Source organism: Gracilinanus agilis, chromosome 2 (genome assembly GCF_016433145.1).
Source record: "Gracilinanus agilis isolate LMUSP501 chromosome 2, AgileGrace, whole genome shotgun sequence".
Lineage (NCBI taxonomy): Eukaryota > Metazoa > Chordata > Mammalia > Didelphimorphia > Didelphidae > Gracilinanus > Gracilinanus agilis.
Genome location: NC_058131.1, coordinates 427,536,575 through 427,553,014, shown reverse-complemented (window position 1 = coordinate 427,553,014; position 16,440 = coordinate 427,536,575). Strand labels below are relative to the sequence as shown.

The 16,440-nt window shown below is 35.3% G+C and overlaps 1 protein-coding gene across 1 annotated transcript in view; it reads right to left on the bottom strand.

The window, feature by feature from the left end:
- Positions 1–16,440, bottom strand: part of MEIKIN (meiotic kinetochore factor) — a 177,685-nt gene that overhangs the window by 132,240 nt on the left and 29,005 nt on the right. The window contains exons 4-5 of the mRNA XM_044659920.1: positions 6,599–6,674; positions 511–574 (exon numbers count right to left, since the gene is read on the bottom strand). Coding sequence (XP_044515855.1) covers positions 511–574; positions 6,599–6,674 — 140 coding nt within the window. The remainder of the gene's footprint in view (positions 1–510; positions 575–6,598; positions 6,675–16,440) is intronic.

The following is a 16,440-nucleotide window of genomic DNA, read 5'->3' as shown; positions in this document are numbered from 1 at the left end:
AAATAAGCACAAAAGTGAATGTTTATTAATTAGGGAATAGCTTAACAAATTATAGTGTGTCTATACATGTACATCCATAAGAATCAAGAAATATGTGAAATTCACGAAGACTTGTACAATTGATGCAAAGTGAAGTAGAAGAAAATAACAATATTACACAATGACCATGATGATGTAAAGGAAAATAACTCTAGAAGCTATCAGAACTCAAATCAATTAAATGACTAAACTTAACTTCACTGATAATGAAAAATATCTTCAGCAGAGAAATGGTGGACAACAAATATAGAATGAACAAGCTATCACTTACATATACCAAAAGTTTAGTGTAGTTTTACTCTTAAAACTATTAAAGCTTTTGTGACTCCTGGTCTGGTCAAGTTCTTTGTTACAAGAGAAGATTCTACTTGGGTGGATGGAAGAAGAGATGGTATAGAAAAGTGACAGCAAAGTAAAAAAAATCAATAAAATACTTTAAACGCAAACATACACATGAAGAATTGAACTTACTTGAAATTGTTTGAGTGTTTTTTGAATTACTTTCACCTTGGAGATCATCATCAGGCAATGACTCCTATATGGAATAAGAATTAAAGATAGAAATGATGTCAACTAAAATTATTCAGTGTTTTTTTTTTTTTGAGAATGAAAAGCAACAAAAGCAACTTTATTTAAAATGGAATGTTAGGACAATCAATTTCTTACTTATGAATACAAATAATAACTCACATTAAGGCCTTAATGTTTATGAAGTTTTTAAATATATATTTTCTCTTATGAACTTCTTAACAACTTTTTGAGATAGGAGTCATTATTATATTTATACAAGGAAACAGACTGAGACAGTGTGATTTGCCCAAATTTACTCAACTTTTAAGTATTTAAGCCAAAATTTGAATGAAAGTCTTCCTGACTCTAAGTTCCACACTCTATTCACTGAGCTATACTGCCTCTCAAAGACAGAAAGAGTTTTAACATAGTGAAAAAGGAGCTAATTTTATCCTAGTGAACCACTGAAGTCTATGAATAGAGGGATTTTCAATATATTGTTCAACGGCTAAGCTACATGTAACTGTCATGGAAGGCATGGTGACTTAGTGGACAGTGCCTGACTTGGATTCGGGAAGACTTTAAACACTTAGCTGTATGGCCCTGGACAACTGATTTAGCTTCTCTGAGTCTCAGTTTCCTCATCTGTAAAACAGAGATAATAATAGTACTTGTTTCACAAGGCTATTAAATGGATTAAATGCAATAACGTGAATAAAATATTTTTAAAATTCAAAGTTCTACATCTATGTTAGTCGCTATGTATTATAATGTAAGAATAAGTGATAAGGGATAGAGGGAAAAAAATAGATGGATTGTCTTTAAGAGGAAAACAAGAGAATTTGGATATGAACCCTGGGAGAAGATTCTGACAAGGAGAAAAGGATCTTAGGAATTTTTACTGGAAAGTAACTGTCACTCTGAAACTAGCTTTTTACTTGAACTGGTAAGGAGGAGCTTTTTCTCTGGTATTCCTGGGAAATCCTAATTTTGTGGAAAGATTAGTGATTCCTGGGATTGGAAAATTTGCCATTGGAGGAGACCTTCTTTTTCCCTGAAGCACAGAGACAATCTGTCTGAGATCCATGTGTCCAAAATCCATTTGGCTAAGGTAAAACCCAGAGTTTGGTCATCTGGGACTCTGAGTATCCCTAGGAACAACCCCAGGCTTTAGTTAAGGATTCAATACATATGTGAGTTCTCCCTCTTTAACCTTTTTTAGATAATCCATACTAATTAATATAGGAGAGTCAGATAGCTTTGGGGGTCTTAGATAAGAGCTGGAAGCTGTAGGCAGGGCCCAGAGAAGACAAGAAGGCCATTCTCTTGTGAGGTGCATAGAAGTTGGGTGGAGCCTAGATTTTAATAGTGTTAGAATTGTACTTACTCTTTTCCCTTACTCCAAATGTCAAATAAACTTGTTTTTCTATAGCCGAAGGTTTTTGTGATTTACTGGCCTAGATAGTTCCCTAGGTGGGTGGTTATCATCTCCCATTCATCTAGGAAGGATTTTTAGACAACTTTAATGTTTTCAATAAAAAATGCTTTAAATAAAATAAAACTTCCTATGTAAATCTATCAAAGTAGATGCCAGAGAATACCTACGATAAAGAAGAAAAACAATTAAGACATCAAGAAACAATTTTCAACAGGAATAAAACAGTAATTATATGAAGATACTAATGTGACTACATGAGTGGCTGGGGATGAGATGACCACTGACTGCAGAGAAGGCAAAGCTGTAAAATTCTTACTCTGTTTTCTCTGCCAAGGAGAATGATCATTGCAATGGAAAGGATAGAACAAAAATAGCTAATGGGGAGTAGAATCCCAGGATAAATAAGGAGATTAAGCAAGAGCATCTAATTGACCTTGATGAATTCAAGGTACAGGCCAAGTGATTTATATTCTTGGGCAGAGAAGACACTGCCAGGGACATTCAAAAGGCCTTGGAAAATGGGAGAGGTAATTCAAGACTGAAGAAGGAAATGTCCTGATTTTCAAAAGAAGGAAGAAAACAACAAATTATAGATTGGCGAATTACAGATTATTAAAGTGAGTAGCTAACAAAGAAGATAGTTACATCAAAGTCAGGTCAGGTCAGACTAACCTTAATTCCGTTTTTGATAAGATTACTAAACTGGCTGATCAGGGGAATGTGATAGTTTGCTAGATTTTAGCAAAGTATTTTATATATTCTTACAAAAAATAGCGGGAAGAAGTTGATTAGTGATAATCTTATTCAAATCTGTCATTTCAGTCTCACTGGACTTTATTCTAAATTGGCCAGATGTTTATTCCTCATATAAAACTTCCCTCTCACATCTTATCATTTACACTGGCCATCCCAGTGTGTGGAAAGCCTTTCTTTCATCAAGATATAGCTCAAGACCCATCTTTTTTACCTGAAGGCTGATCTCTCCAACTGCTAGTGCACTCTCTATCAAATCATCTTGTATTTTAGCTACTATGTATTTATTCTCTTTCCAGTTATTTTCTGTAGATATGTACATATCTGTATATATACACGTATATATTCCTTTCATCATCTTTGTTAGAAATTAAGTTTCTTGCTAGCAGTGATTGTTTCTTCCTCTCCTTTGTCTATTATCTTCAAAGTCCCAACTAAAAATGCCTAGCAGTGATTGTTTCTTCCTCTCCTTTGTCTATTATCTTCAAAGTCCCAACTAAAAATGCCTTCTTTTACTAGAAGCCTTCCTCAACCACCCTAAATTCTAGTGCCTTTCATCTGTTAATTATTTCTCATTTATTTTGTGTATAGTATATCTGGTATATATTTCTTTGCATGTTGTCTCCTTTATTGGATTATAAGATCCTTAAGGAAAGAGACTAGTGTTTGTTATGTGTGTGTTTTTTAAAAATTCCTAGCATTTATGTGCCTGGCACATAGTAGGAACTTAATAAATTTTAATTTTGATTATTGATTGTATTTCTATTCCTAACCCCTACTGAGGAAAATGGGGATATCCATTTGCCATCTACAACCAACTTTGTTTGGATCACACCTTTTCTGCCTTCCAAACCTCAACCTTGATCCTTGGGCCAATCAGAAAGAGCTTCATGGTCAAAACTGTGGTTGGAGAGGAGCAAACTTAGCAGGAAATCAGGTTAGCTATAGCTCTATATCAGAGCTCAGCTCTGTCTCATCACCAAAGGGTAGAGAAAGATCATATTAGGAAAGATGATTAAGGAGTGGGGTCTCAATGGGAAAGGTAATCAAGGGTGGGGACTAACATGGGTTAATTAGTTTCTTCAGATAGACTGCAATCTCTGGATTTTCTCAGCCAATGAGGAAACAGGGGAAGCTTTCCCCCACCCCAGACTTAGGAAAGATATATCCTGTTGAGCCTGCCCTTAAGGTGTGCCTGTTACCAAACTCTGGATGGGCACCTACTCTTGGCAAGAACATTAATAAAAAGAGCTTTTCTACTTCACTAGAAATCAAGTATTTTATTTTAGGTAAGGCTATATTTCTTACACTAGCACAGACCTGCTTAATAAGCAAAGTCTTTAATTGGTTCTTGTTGACTGAATATAATTGGTTGGCTTAGAAACTGGTTGAATGACCACTCAAAGAGTAATTTTACAGTAAATTTAGTCAATTTAGGTCTGTATTGCCCCAAGAAAACCAGCTAGGACCAGTGTCATTTGAAATTTTTGTCAATGTCTTGGATAAAGGCATTATGGTCTGCCCAACAAATCTGCAAGTGATACAAAGCTAGATGGGATAACTAACCCATTGGATTATAAGATCAGAATCCAAAAAGCCTTTGACAGTGGAGATCACTAGGATGAATCTATTAAGACAAAATCTGATGGGAAAACACTGTAAAATCTTACAGTTGGATTAAAAAAATTGACATCACAATTACAAATATTGGAAGCATGACTAAACAGCACGTTGTCTGGAAAAAAAAAAAGGGGATTCTACTGAACTGGAAAACTTAATATGAGTTAGTATGATGTAGTAGCTAAAAATGCTAACTTGTGCTGAGCTGTGATGAGAGCCACAGCTTCCTAAAATAAGAAGGTAAGAATCTTTTGTACTCTTTCCCAGTTACATTACAGATGGTGCCACAATTTAAGGATACTGATAAATTGGAAAGTGTTCAAAGGAGGACATCCAGGATGGTGAAGTCCATTACATATGAGGATCAGTTAAAGGAAGTAGAGATATAGAAAAGGGAAGATTCAGAAGAGATATGACAGCTGTTTAAGTGTCTAAAGACTATTTGGATCCAGAGAGCAGAACCAGGAGCAATGAAAGAAAGTTGAAAGGAGACATACGTAGGCTTCATGTAAGGAAATGAGAGCCAAAGAGAGTGAGAGCGAGAGCTTTCCAGAGACAGAGCACTTTCTAAAAAGGGATGGACTGCCTTAAAAGGCAGTTTCTTCTCATTAGAGGTCTTTAAGAAGTCTAGATGGCTATTTGCTAGGTAGATTATAAAAAGAATGGGTATATGTGTGAAATGGTGGTATAAGTTAACCTCTAAGGTCCCTTCCAAAACTAAAATTCTGAGATTCTGTGACTAATGCAATTTAAAACTATAGTACTACACAATTCTTAACAGATCAAGTAGACATAATAAGGTTTTATTTATCCATTTGAACAGAATTTAGATATAATGAAATAACTTTTAAATTTACATAATACCACACAATACAAATGAAATGTATCAAATAAAATATTGTGTATTCAAAATTTCTGTATAAAGAAGTAGTGCAACTTGGATATTTCAATCCTTATAGTCAGAAAGATCTCAATACAAATTCTATCCTGAAACCTCCTGGCTGATTGACACGGCTCTTAACTTTTGATTCCCAACAAGGTAAGGGTAAGGAAACAAACATTTATTAAGCATCTACTATGTACCAGGAACTTTGCTAATTGCTTTACAATTATTATCTTGTTTGATCCTCACAACAATCCTGAGAAGTAGGTGCAATTATTATTATTTCCATTTTACAGGTGAGAAAATTGAAGCAGACAGAGTGACTTGCTAGGGTAGGAAGTATTTGAGTCTGGATTTGAAATCAGGTCTTCTTGACAATAGGCTCAGCACACCATGCCACCTATTTGAATACTGCAGAGAACTTGCGAATTTACAATTGGTAGGAATTTCTTCATGGAAAGTTCATTATACCAATGAAATCATAAGTCCTATAAAAGTTTATGCATAAACTAATAAGTCCCAGAACAGGATTACTTCAGGATTTTATAGCAAGAATAATAAAAAATGCTCACTTGAATTGGTTTATAAAGTTTTCAGATGACTATTCCCACACAAATTTATTCCTAATAAATTATTTTAAAAATATTATTGATTCATTTTTGCCTCTGTAAAAAATTACTTCTGTAAAAATATTGATTCATTTTTACTTTACTTTATTTCACTTTGAGAGCTATGCCTTATCAAAAAAGGAAAAATGAAGAACAAAAAATAGTTCAGCTAAACTAACCAAAACATCAGCCAAATCCAGTATATAGTACATAAACATGCAAAACATAAAAGAAGGAGGGGAATTCTCAAATCTCTTCTTTAGGCCTTACATGCTTAATAATTAATCGCGCAGGATTCAATTTTCATTTTTGTTATCATTTTTTTACATTTAAAACCGTTGTATACATTGTGTATATCTTTATGTCATTTTGAGTCTATGTGCATCTTCCTATGCTATATTGCTTATATCAATTTATTTTTAGTAATACCAACACTAAACATACTAATAGAAGAGAATTAGTTGTTACTACAGCATATATATTTTATTTCTTGTTTCAGTTTTTTAAAGGTTACTGATAAACCTATCTGGGAATATTAAAAGATACCAAAAATTAGAATTGAAGTACAATGAAAATGACACTGTAATGAATCTGTACACTTGAGTTCAAACCCTAGCCTTGTCATCATGTGATCTTGTGCAAATCACTTTCCCATCAAGGTACCTCAGTGTCTTTCTCTATAAAAAGAGGAGATTAGATAATCTTTAGGGACTCTTTCAGCTATAACATTCTATGAAGCAGACATACCTTCAGTGTAAGAGTGTTCGTGTTCCTGAAGTCCTCATTAATGTGACTTTTTTGGTGTGCAACATTCAACTGCATACTAACAAACAAACATATATTTTTTAAAACTTATAAACAAATATTAAAAACTATAAATTAACAGACTTTCTTACTTCAGGATTCCTAATTTTCCAATTATAACAGCCACACAACTAAAACAAAAATCACAGCTTTATAAAAAGGCAGGAATCAAAACAGGACAAATTTTAAAATCATAAAAACAATATCAGACCTATTCAAAAGAAATGATTCATCATTTATCTTTAATTAAAAATCAAACTATGTCTTGAAAAATTCATATTTGATAGTACCATGTTGTAACTCTAGATTTTAGAAGTAAAATATATCAAAATACTATTTATCCAGCATTCTCAAACTATTTCCTGTTATGTACTCTATTTTTCAAGTAAAACTGGATGATTCTTAGTCTTTTGTTTTCACCCTGCTCCTGGCCTAGTCTTTTTAAGCCTTTGCTTAATTTATCACCCAAGCTTGGAACAGAGCCTCCTTCCTTCTATTTATTTGAATCTTTACCTTCCTTCAAGGTACAAATGAGATGCCATCTTCTCCACCTATTTCTTCAAGCTCATCCTCTTCCAATGAGATTGTTTACATTTTTTCCTATTTCTTTCCATTCTTTGGATTTTGATTGTTTCTTGATGTCCCAAGGGGTCATTAGCTTCTAACTGCCCAATTCTAATTTTAAGACATTATTTTCTTCAGTAAGCTTTTGTACTCCTTTTTAATCTCACCAATTCTACCTTTTAAAGAGTTATCTTCCATAAATTTTTATCTTTTTCTATTTGGCAATTCTGCTTTTTAAGTTCTTCCCTTTAGTGAATTTTTGTGCCTCTTTTTACCAACTGGCCTATTCTGTTTTTTTAAATATTTATTTCTTCAGTATTTTTTGTGGCTCCTTTAATGAGTTTTTTTACTCTTTTTTTTTTCCTCATGATTTTCCTGTATCACTCGCATTTCTTTTCCTATTTCTCTCCTCTATTTGATTTAAAAAAAAAAACAACTTTTTGAACTTTGCCATTAATTCTTTTTGGGCTGAAGACCAATTCATATTTTTTGGAGAATGCAGCAGTATTGACGATATTGTCATCTTCCGAGTTTGTTTTGGTCTTCCTTGCCACCAAAATAACTTTCATTGTTGAGTTTCTTTTTTGTTGTTTGATCATTTTCCAGTCCTTTTAACTTAAAGAAAAAAAATAAAATTGGGCTTTGTGGTGATGAGAGCACTGTTCCAGGCTTCTGGTTTTTTGTGCAGCTGCCTTCAGAGCTAGCTCTGGAGATCTAAAAGCTTTTAGTTCTTCTGAGGTGATATGATCTAAGGAGAGGTGTGTTTAACCTCTCCCAGCCTGTGGTCTATGAGTAACCATAAATACTCTTTTTCACTATGGAAATGTGACCAGTGTTAAGGTGATAGATGTTGAATGACTGGATTTGAGGGTGGTTACAGCTGGAGAGAGAGAGTCAATTTACTAAAGAGATCAGCTTCTAAAGAGAAAGAGTGAGATAAGAAGGAAGGATGGACAGATTGTGGCCATCATACTTGAGAAGGACAGAGAGAGTAAACACAAAGCACACAGAGATTGTGGCTAGGTCTACTATTTATTATGACAAAGAGAAAAGGTTTTATAGAAAGGAGAATAAGAGCATTATATCATTCTTAGGGGGTATAACTTTCTCACAGAAAATTGTTTATGAAAAGAATTTAACCAAAACATTTCTAAGGTATTTACATAAACCCAAGCAACTGAGAAATACTGATAATAACTTGAGGGATTACAGGATTAGGGTAAAAGAGAGTCTAGGCCATTTGGTTATGACATTATAGAAGTTTCTTTGGTCAGCAAAATAATGAACAACACAAGGATTATTATGAAGGAAGCTTTAAGGGGATGTATTATTTTGGTTATAACTAGACAATACTTTTTGAGCTGACATTTTGAGATCTTGGACCTGCCATGAGATCACTGGCAAATTCATAAGTATGTCTTTAATGGCTGCTTTTCCTCAGTGAATCCAATTTGTCATTAGATTTATTCACATCCATATAGACCAGTCTTCCCTGCTGCTGCAACCACTGGTATGTGCTTCAGCTTACCCTGAGACTGACCCAGGATGGTGATCTGAATCTACAAATGGGTAAAGAGTTAAGAGTCTTACATTCAGAGCCAGCTCAAGGATCCCTGTAATCCCCTACTGAGCATTTGTCCAGCCCCTCCCTTACCATTTGTGGCTGAGAGCTCAGGAAACCTTGGGTACTAATTCAGGTGCCCCTAGGGCCTGCTATTGCAGTTGGGCCTGCCTTGTCATGCTGTTTTGCACTCTATTTCCATCTCGGTGCAATAGATCTTTTGTGCCAGTCTTCTAAGTTGTTTTGGGCTGAAAAAGTATTTCACCTCATCTTTTTGTGGGCTATGCTATTTCAGAATTTGTTTTGAGGTGTTATATGATAGGTTTTTTTAGAGGGTATTTTGGTAGAGATCGGGTAGGTTTATGGATCTTCTCCACCATCCTGGCTCTGCCTCTAACCTTTTTCTCTTCTTAAGTAAAATTGATCATTCTCTTGTTCTCTCTCCCTTTAAATTTCTCCCACACTGTTCTGTCATTCATTCTCCCTTCTATTATGGTTCTTTTTGTAGTTTTACTTTGGCCATCAATGCCTTATGAGTTCCTTTAGAATCAAGGTATATCTATTTCTGCATCCTGAAGAGCTATTGTATATTAAGTAACATAGAAGACATATTTGCTTGACTGAGATTGTGGTAAGATAAATTAATAAGATGTGTAAGATTAGTTATTTGGGAGGCTTAGCAACCAGGGCTGGAGAATTCTAAATGGAATGGGGAAGCAGGAAATTTTGTTTCTCTCTCTGAGATGGACTCCATATTGGCTGGGGACAAGTTGTAACTGACCCCCTGGGAGACCTCAGAGGAAGTGGAGTTTGTATCCTAATATTCTGGTATCCAGAAGGAAAAAATCATCTGCCTGTGGGAACTTTGGTTGAGACTATAAAACCTAACCAGGGTTGCTGGTCAGCTCAGATTGGTTTAGTTCCCTGACTAACCCAATTGAAGGAGTACTGGCTGAGGACCTGGGAGAAAGTTAAATCATCACTGGATTTTGACAAGACTCAGCAGTGAGGATCCCACTTTCATTCCTGATATTCATTGTGCCCTGCTCTGCTACTATCTCTAGCTTAGTGTAGAGAAGTTCATTCCTTGACCCTGAGGCTTGCCCATAGACCGGTAAAACAGAACTCCTTTTCCCTTCCTTCCAACTATAGTTCATTGAATTAAACCTTGTTTATAAAACCTTTTGTCAGTCTACTCACTTGTTAGTTTCACAGACTCCCTGGCTAGGTGGATTTGTGTTGGCAGTTGGGCCTCCAACTGTGCCAATCCCATTCTAAATTGTATTTCCCAAACTTGTTAATCCCAGTCTATTGCCTTGTCTTATCTCTTACTTAACCTTCCTCAGAACCCTGATAATATTTAATTTAACCCCCAGTTTTCCCCCCCCGCAAGAAGACTGAAAATGAAGAAATGTTTTGGGAGTTTAAATATTTTCCATTACCAAATATCCTTAACTACTCTTTAAATAAAGAACTTAAAAATACAAAATTACACTCTTATCACTGTCAAAATTTTGTTTAAAGCCAAAGAACCATATCATTTCAATCAAAGTACCCCAAAATTATTTTATAGAACTAGAAAAAATAACAATGAAATTCACCTGGAAGAACAAAAGGCCAATAACATCATAGGAATCAATGAAAAAAATATGAAAGAATGCCTAGTCATACCACATCTCAATTTATCCTATAAAGTAGTAATCATCAAAACAAATCTGGTACCAGCTAAGAAACAGAGTAGTGGATCAATGAAATAGATTAGGTAATCAGCACATAGTAATTAATGTCCATAGTAACTTGTTGGATTTGGCTGACAGGTATAAGAAGCAAAGGCAAGCCAAATATTTTGGAATTGACAGATGGAACCCAGAGGAGGGGGGGAGAGAATGACAGTTGGCCTGAGTGCAAGGACTTCTAGGAGGAGAACCAATGGATTTCTCTCAAGCTTTGGGGGAACAGCCAAGGAGGGACGTTGGATATTGGGGTTGCTTCACCTTCAAAGCAAGTCTGAAGAGTTTCCTAGGACCTTTAGTGAAGACAAACCCTTCTACTTGATATCTATCAGTTCCTGAGCACCTTCGAGAACATATAACAACATTTTCTTCAGTTTGGCCAAGGTATCTGGACTTTTGTGGGGAGCCGGCCCCTGAGGCTTCACAAATCTTGCCTTGAACATTGCCTTGCTATATTCCCTCTTTAGTTTGTAATAATCCTACATGTAGGAACATTACTTGGAGATTTGGGTCAGAGAAGCTGGGATTTGGGGGAATACAGAAGAATCTCTGCTACTACCCTGCCCAGTGAAGGACTGAAAGGGGATTTAGGGGAAATCACCTACACCCCATTTTCCCTGACACTCTCATCATACATCCCTTAGTTATTTTGTTCCTGAATAAACCCTCTTTTTATTTTAGTCAAAAACCTTCACTTTTTAGTCAAAAACCTTCATTTTTAGTCAGATCCGTGTAATTGAATTGAGAGGGAGAAAGAACATGTGGGTTGTAGGAGGAAAAGGAAAGCAGTCCTCCATTTTACACCAGATCCGGCTGGGGATGGGAGGCGGGGAGAGGGGCCATTAAGTGGGTACAGTCTGGCATGAACAACTTGTTGGGGTCCTACTTGTTTCCTTTTATAGAGAACACATTCCTCTAACTACCTATCCCTGGCACGACCATCAAGGGGAATCTCAATTTTCTGAAAACCCCATTTTGTCTCCCTAGTTAAGGAGGGGTGGTTGTGGAGGAGTACTGGCCCTTATACATCAGCCAGGAGGTTACCGTCTATCACCCTCCCCTTCTTACACAGGGGTCCAACCTGATACAAATGAGACAGAGAGCAAAGTAATACAGCAAAACTTTATTTAAGGGAAGAGAAAGGGCAAAAGGGGATGAGAGGTCGGTGGAATAGAAGTGACAGTGGAGAAGGGGGGGGGAGATCAGAGCCAGCAAACCCAAAACTCAAGAGAATCAACATAAGGTAATTAAGAGAATGGGGGGAGGAGAAAAAAATTCTTTTCTTTAAGGGACACAAAAAGTTCAATCAATTTATATCGCAAGAAGAAAAGAAGGTATTGGCAAATATTAAAAATTATTATTACCAACAGGGTAACGAGAAGAAGTTTACATAGAGGGAACAGGGACAAACTGTATAGGATGAAATGTCAAGATATATATAAATATATGTATGTATGTATGTATGTATGTATGCATGTATGTATGTATGTATAAATATATACAAAACTGGGGGGGAAGAAGATAACAATAAGAAAAAAAGGAAAGCAAACAAAAAAGGAATAAATTTATATTCCATAAAGAAGCACATGGGATTAACAGGGAAAAATAACAATACACTGTAAGGGCAAAGAGGTTAGAGAGAGGGAATATTCAATACTTGAGTGCATTGAAATCAATTTAGAGAAGAACTATCAGATCCATAGGGGCAGATAATTGATTCACACCCTATAGAGAAGTAGAAGGGTAACAAAGGGACTGGTAGGGAGGGAAGCAATACTAGGGAGGGAGAGGGTTGGGGGGGGAGTACCACATGGCTTTAAAGAACAATAAGAGGGGAATAAGAAGGGAGGGGGGAGAACGGGAAGTACAACAAGGGAGGGGATTATAGGAACTGATTAAAAACAAAACACTGGTATAGAAGGAAACAGTGAAAGAAGAAAGGACAGGACTAGGAGAGAGAATCAAAATGTCTGGGAATGCAGAGTTGATAATTATAACTCTGAATGTGAATGGGATGAACTCACCCATAAAACTGAAGCAAATAGCAGAGTGGATTAGAAACCAAAACCCAACCATATGTTGTTTATAAGAAACACACATCAGACAGAAAGACATAGAATGAAAATGAGAGGATGGAGCAAAATTTTTTGGGCTTCAAATGAGAAAAAGAAGGCAGGGGTGGCTATCATGATCTCTGACAGAGCCAAAGTAAAAATAGATAAGGTTAAAAGAGATAGAGAAGGGGGCAGCTGGGTAGCTCAGTGGAGTGAGAGTCAGGCCTAGAGACAGGAGGTCCTAGGTTCAAACCTGGCCTCAGCCACTTCCCAGCTGTGTGACCCTGGGCAAGTCACTTGACCCCCATTGCCCACCCTTACCAATCTTCCATCTATAACACCGAAGTACAAGGGTTTAAAAAAAAAAAAGAGATAGGGAAGGTTACTACATCCTAATAAAAGGCAGTATAAACAATGAAGAAATATCAGTACTCAATATATATGCACCAAACAGAATAGCTTCCAAATTTCTAAAGGAGAAACTAGTGGAGCTCAAGGATGAAATAGATAGCAAAACCATACTAGTGGGGGACCTAAACCTTCCCCTATCAGATCTAGATAAGTCAAACCAAAAAATAAATAAGAAAGAGGTAAGAGAAGTGAATGAAACCCTAGAAAAATTCGAGTTAATAGATATTTGGAGAAAAATAAATAGAGACAAAAAGGAATACACCTTCTTTTCAGCAGCACATGGAACATTCACAAAGATAGACCATGTAACAGGGCACAGAAACAGGACAAACAAATGCAAAAAAGCAGAAATAAATGTAACCTTCACAGATCATAATGCAATAAAAATAGTTTATTAAGTAAGAATATATGGAGAGGCAAACCAAAAACCAATTGGAAATTAAATAATATGATTCTCCAAAATAATTTAGTGAAAGAACAAATCACAGAAACAATAATTTCGTTGAAGACAATGACAATGATGATCTTACCCAAACTTATGGGATGCAGCCAAAGCAGTTCTAAGGGAAAAATTGATATCACTGAGTGCATATATTAAATTGGGGAGGGCAGAGGTTAATGAATTGGGCATGCAACTTAAAAAACTAGAAAATGAACAAATTAAAAATCCTCAGATGAAAACTAAATCAGAAATACTAAAAATCAAAGGAGAAATTAATAAAATCAAAATTAAAAGAACTATTGAATTAATAAATGGGTAGAAGCTGGTATTTTGAAAAAACAGATAAAATAGACAAAGTACTGGTTAATCTAATTAAAAAAGGAAAGAAGAAAATCAAATTAATAGTATCAAAGATGAAAAAGGAGACCTCACCTCTAATGAAGAGGAAGTTAAGGCAATCATTAAAAACTATTTTGCTCAATTATATAGCAATAAATTTAGCAATCTATGTGATATGGATGAATATCTGCAAAAATATAAATTGCCTAGATTAACAGCAGAAGAAATAGAATACTTAAATAATCCAATATCAGAAAAAGAAATTGAACAGGGCATTAGAGAACTCCCTAAGAAAAAATTGCCAGGGCCTGATGGATTCACAAAGTGAATTCTATTAAAAGAACAATTAATCCCAATACTATACAAATTATTTGATATAATAAGCAAAGGAGTCTTACCAAACTCCTTTTATGACACAAATATGGTACTGATTCCAAAGCCAGGGAGATCAAAAACAGAGAAAGAAAATTACAGACCAATCAACTTAATGAATATAGATGCAAAAATCTTAAAGAGAATACTAGCAAAAAGACTCCAGCAAGTGATCAAGACGGTTATTCATCATGATCAGGTGGGATTTATATCAGGAATGAAAGGATGGTTCAACATTAAGAAAACCATCCACATAATTGACCATATCAACAATCTAACAAACAAAAATCACGTGATTATCTCAATAGATGCTGAAAAAGCCTTTGACAAAATACAGCATCCATTCCTATTGAAAACCCTGGAAAGTATAGGAATAGAAGGACCTTTCCTAAAAATAATAAACAGTATATACCTAAAACCATCAACAAGCATCATATGCAATGGGGATAAATTAGAAGCCTTTCCAATAAGATCAGGTGTTAAACAAGGATGCCCATTACCATCTCTATTATTCAACATAGTACTAGAAACACTAGCAGTAGCAATTAGAGAAGAAAAAGAAATTGAAGGTATTAAAATAGGCAAGGAGGAGACTAAGCTATCACTCTTTGCAGATGATATGATGGTCTACTTAAAAAATCGTAGAGAATCAATTAAGAAGCTTGTAGAAATAATCAACAACTTTAGCAAAGTTGCAAGATACAAAATAAATGCACATAAATCATCAGCATTTCTGTATATTTCCAACACATCACAGCAGCCAGAGGTAGAAAGAGAAACACCATTTAAAATTACCCTAGACAATATAAAATACTTAGGAATCTATCTACCAAAACAAATACAGGAATTATATGAACATAACTACAAAACACTTTCCAAAAAAGTAAAACTAGATCTAAACAAATGGAAAAACATTGAGTGCTCAAGGATAGGACAAGCTAACATAATAAAAATGACCATTCTACCCAAATTAATTTACTTATTTAGCGCCATACCTATCAAACTACCAAAAACCTTTTTTACTACATTAGAAAAAACTATAACAAAGTTTATTTGGAAGAACAAAAGATCAAGAATATCAAGGGAAATAATGAAAAAAAATGTGAAGGAAGGTGGCCTAGCAGAACCAGATATTAAGCTATACTATAAAGCAGTAGTCATCAAAACAATATGGTACTGGCTAAGAGATAGAAGGGAGGATCAGTGGAACAGACTTGGGGTAAGTGATGTCAGCAAGACAGTGTATGATAAACCCAAAGAGCCCAACTTTTGAGACATGAATCCACTATTTGACAAAAACTGCTGGGAAAATTGGAAAACAATATGGGAGAGATTAGGTTTAGATCAACATCTCACACCCTACACCAAGATAAATTCAGAATGGGTGAAAGACTTAAATATAAAGAAGGAAACTGTAAGTAAATTAGGTGAACACAAAATAGTATACTTGTCAGATCTCTGGGAAAGGAAAGATTTTAAAACCACCCAAGAGTTAGAAAAAAATTACAAAATGAAAAATAAATAATTTTGATTATATAAAACTAAAAAGCTTTTGTACAAACCAAAACAATGTAGCCAAGATCAGAAGGGAAACAACAAACTGGGAAAAAATCTTTATAACAAAAAAATTCTGACAGAGGTCTAATTACTCAAATATACAAGGAGTTAAATCAATTGTATAAAAAAATCAAGCCATTCCCCAATTAATAAATGGGCAAGGGACATGAATAGGCAATTTTCAGATAAAGAAATAAAAAGTATCAATAAGCATATGAGAAAGTGTTATAAATCTCTAATAATTAAAGAAATGCAAATCAAAACAACTCTGAGATATCACCTCACACCTAAATTGGTGTGATTGGCTAAAATGACAGCAAGGCAGAGTAATGAATGTTGGAGGGGATGTGGCAAAATTGGGATGTTAATGCATTGCTGGTGGAGTTGTGAACTGATCCATCCATTCTGGATGACAATTTGGAACTATGCCCAAAGAGAGATAAAAGAATGCCTGCCCTTTGATCCAGCCATACCATTGCTGGGATTGTACCCCAAAGAGATCATAGATAAACAGACTTGCACAAAAATATTTATAGCTGCGCTCTTTGTGGTGGCAAAAAACTGGAAAGCAAGGGTATACCCTTCAATTGGGGAATGGCTGAACAAATTGTGGTATATGCTGGTGATGGAATACTATTGTGCTCAAAGGAATAATAAACTGGAGGAATTCCATATGAACTGGAAAGACTTCCAGGAATTGATGCAGAGTGAAAGGAGCAGAGCCAGAAGAACATTGTACACAGAGACTGATA